Source organism: Cryptomeria japonica, chromosome 6, assembly GCF_030272615.1.
Source record: "Cryptomeria japonica chromosome 6, Sugi_1.0, whole genome shotgun sequence".
Lineage (NCBI taxonomy): Eukaryota > Viridiplantae > Streptophyta > Pinopsida > Cupressales > Cupressaceae > Cryptomeria > Cryptomeria japonica.
The window spans coordinates 442,404,402-442,408,224 of record NC_081410.1 but is presented as its reverse complement, the minus strand read 5'-3'; the positions used below and the strand labels follow the sequence as shown (position 1 = coordinate 442,408,224).

General features: G+C 35.1%; 1 protein-coding gene across 1 annotated transcript; it reads right to left on the bottom strand.

The window, feature by feature from the left end:
* Positions 1-823: 823 nt before the first annotated feature.
* On the bottom strand, positions 824-2,989 carry LOC131037482 (uncharacterized). The gene is made up of 3 exons (XM_057969636.1): positions 2,430-2,989; positions 1,909-2,164; positions 824-1,015 (listed from the first exon to the last, which is right to left on the bottom strand). The coding sequence occupies exons 1-3, from the start codon at positions 2,987-2,989 to the stop codon at positions 824-826; spliced, it is 1,008 nt and encodes a 335-aa protein (XP_057825619.1).
* Positions 2,990-3,823: the final 834 nt, after the last annotated feature.

Sequence of the window (3,823 nt, the reverse complement as noted above, 5' to 3'; positions counted from 1 at the left end):
GAATTTAATCAATAGTAAACTAAAATTCATTATATATGACCATAGATAATTATAGATCTATTAAAGAATTATGATTAAATTCTTTGTAACAACCTAATAAAAGTTTATTTTCATATAAAATATAATTATGTTTTAGAATAAGTAAAAAATTCTGTGTCATTCACATACATTGAGCTATAAACTATTTTCTATTATAATTTCAAAACTATTTTAATTAATAGACATTGTGAAGTGAGCATCGTTAACTCCACCAGGTGATAATGAACATCTGTAGGATTTGTTGATGAGAGAGAGAATAGTAAAACAACAACAGCAAAATAATTACCTTTTTTTCATAATTACATTTGGAGGCATCGTATACAACACAAACATTGTAACAGATAAATTTAACAATGTCATGGCCATCTATTAAGTAAATAGTTTTCTAAAAGTATTTAGATAATTGGGTAGGGACGGGTGCATGATTTGGCTTATATGTTATTTTATAGAAAATTCTAAATAAGCTCATCTATAAATTTAAGTAGTTTAAATTTAACAATATAATAATTATAAGTAACTTAGACATTTTAAATATATTTATTTTTTTATATTAAAATAGTTCAAACTATATACAATAGAGTATCAGATGTCCTGTTTACATTTATTTTGGAGTGCTTATCCTTCTGCTTTTATACAGTATCCTTTTTACATATATAACCAAAATAGGTCGTAGCCCTGAGTCTACTAAATGACTACTATAGAAACAACATCATATATAAGAGATTAATACAAAATGCCTCATTGGTTGTATAGCAAATAACAAAATGAACCACCATGATCACTCTTATCCATCTAAATCTTCAAGCTTGAGCTTTCTCATGTATTGGGTCAAGGCCTCGATCTCCTTAGGCTGCAACATATCCATATGCTTTCTGAAGTAGCGAACAGACTGGATATCCTCCTTATAGATCTGTAGGACACCCTCATGAATCAAAGTCATAAATTTGTCTTTAGATATCTCCATGACATCAGAAACCTGTGACATGATAAAGAAATGTGTGAGTTTATTGTTAAACTCAGTAAGCCTCCTCTTCTTGTTCTAAAAAACCTCTCCATTTCTTTCCTTCCACAAAAACTATAACACCTCACAAGACGAGACATACCAGAACCGGTTCATCTTAAAATCAAATGACTCTACAAAGCTAGCAAGGACCTCACTCCAAGAAAGACCAGGCTTGTGATTCCAAACAAGAGAAGGACCAAGAAAAATGGACCACACACCCTAGGCATATTCACACTCAAAAAACAAATGCTCAAAGGACTCTTGCATATCACACACAATACATTTAAAACAGACATGAGACCCTCAACAGATAAAAAGGAGCCAACAACAAGTTTTCTTAACAGGAGGAGCCATCTATAATAGGATTTCTTAGGTTCAATGAGAGAATGCCAAAAGAAGTCAAAAACAAATTGCCATCTGGACTTAGGCCATTCACAACCCCAACCTTGATTGACTATAGAGAAGATTGAGTTATCCTCTTTTAGCATCAGATAAATCTTTTTAGTAGAGATTTCCAAGAACGGAGAACCATCCAACCACTTAAGCTGTTTCAAAAAAGAGTCAGTATCCAGGATCTTACTAGGAAAAAAACACCTTGTAGCCTTACCAATGAGAGAATAAGTTTTCTTTTGTGAATCCGGAATCTCATATTTAGATTTGATCTCTATCCAAGAGCCAAGCTAGTTATCAATCGGTACATTACTAATCAGGGATATACCTTTATCATTCCAAATCTTAGCATAACAACTTTGAGTCAAAGAAAGGGGTTTGTTATTGAGATTCACACCCCACCAAATAGATCTATCCACAACAGCATATGCCAGAGAACTTCCTATTGCATCCTTAGAGGGTAGTAACCTCCTTACCTGTGACCATGCCTTCCAAAGTGATGCAAAAACACTAGATCCAAACACTTTCATGTTATAGTCCCCAAGTACAATATCACATAAAGGGATATTCGTCCATGTTTTTCCTTTCTTAACAACTGACCTTTTAATATTATTTCTTATTAGCACCTTCCAAGGTTCATTTCCATATAGGGATTTTACAATCCATTTGGAGGCTAGGGCAATGCCATGAGCCCTAATATCCTTGATACCCAGACCCCCCATACATTTAGGTCTGCAACACCAATTCCAATTCACACAGTGTCTCTTCTTGTGCCCCATCCCATCAGACCAAAGGGAATCCCTCATAATCTTTTCAAGTTTATTAGTTTGATAATTAGCAAACACCCATGCAGAGGCACAATAAATATGATGGGAAGATAGAACCTTTTGAACAATATGCACTCTGCCATTTAAAGTGTTTCTTTTCAATTTTTGAATACAACTATTGCCACATATCTTGAGTAGTCGGATTAATGGCAAAGGGAATACCAAGGTACCTTACAATATGGTTCGATCCTGCCCATTGCCACCCTTTACCTATGATCCAATTTGGGGGATTTTCAGACCATCCAAAGATAGTGGATTTGTGAGGGGCTATCTTCGCTCCAGAAGCCAAGCAAAAGAACTGAAGTCTTTCCATGGCGTTGTCAAAATTATCCTCAAATAGGGCTAGGAATAAGGCAATATCATTAGCAAATTGAGCATTAATCAGATTATCATCATTAGGAAGAGTAAGCCCTTTGATAGAGGGTCCAAGTTTCAGGGCCCTTAGAATGTAATAGAGAGCATCTGCAATAATGACAAATAGGGCTGGGGCAATAGGGCACCCCTGCCTTATAGATCTCCTTAATGGGATGGCTTCAGACATATCACCATTAATCTCAACAACTGTGGATGAGTCCTTAAAAATAATATCTATCCATTTACAAAAATATGAGGGAAAACCAAATGCTTGAAGCATTCCCCTAACAAATGGCCATTCTATTCTGTCATATGCTTTTTCAAAGTCCAGTAAGACCATTGCAACTTTCTGGTTATCAGCTTTTGCCCAGTGCATAGCCTCCCAACTGGTGACCAGATTTTCCAGAATATATCTACCTTTTATAAATCCAGTTTGTGTGGCAGAAATGAACTTGTCAAGTAGTCCAACAATTCTCCTTGCCAGTATTTTTGCAATGATTTTATAAGAGGTATTTAATAGGGTGACAGGTCTCCAATTTTTAACCAGAGTCTTATCGCCACCTTTTGGAAGTAGCTTGATAACACCCTTATTTATATTATCTCCAAGGGACCCCTATGCAAAAACATCCTCGTATAGTATCAATAGTTCCAAACTTATCCATTCTATCTGCTTCTTGCAAAACTCAATAGGTAAACCATCTATTCTTGGAGATTTTCCATTGGCTAGTGAATTGATCGAGCTTTTGATTTCCTCCAAAGAGATCTTATGGCTTAGGGCCTTAGCATCTTCGCCAGATATTTTCTTAGGGATTAACCCTACACATTTCTCTAAAGCCCACTGATTACTATCCCCATGCTCAGATGAGAAGAGACTATTATAAAAACTGAAGAATGCCTCTTTGATGGCTATCAGATCATTAGTGATACCATTGTTGACCTGGATATCTTCAATAAGTTCTCTCTTATTATTGGCTCTGATAAGATTGAAAAAATAACTGAACCCCTTATCTCCCCCTTTGATCCAGTTCGTCTGAGCTCTAACCTTCTACCCTTTAATCTTGAAATTCTGCAACTTCCTTGAGAGGTTCTTCACTGATGACAACTCTCCTTCCAACCTAAGATCATTTCCCTTATTAATAAAAAATTTCTCCAATTTAACTTTTTTGTTTATTTTTATTTTTATATTATATTAGATTTTAGTCTATTTATA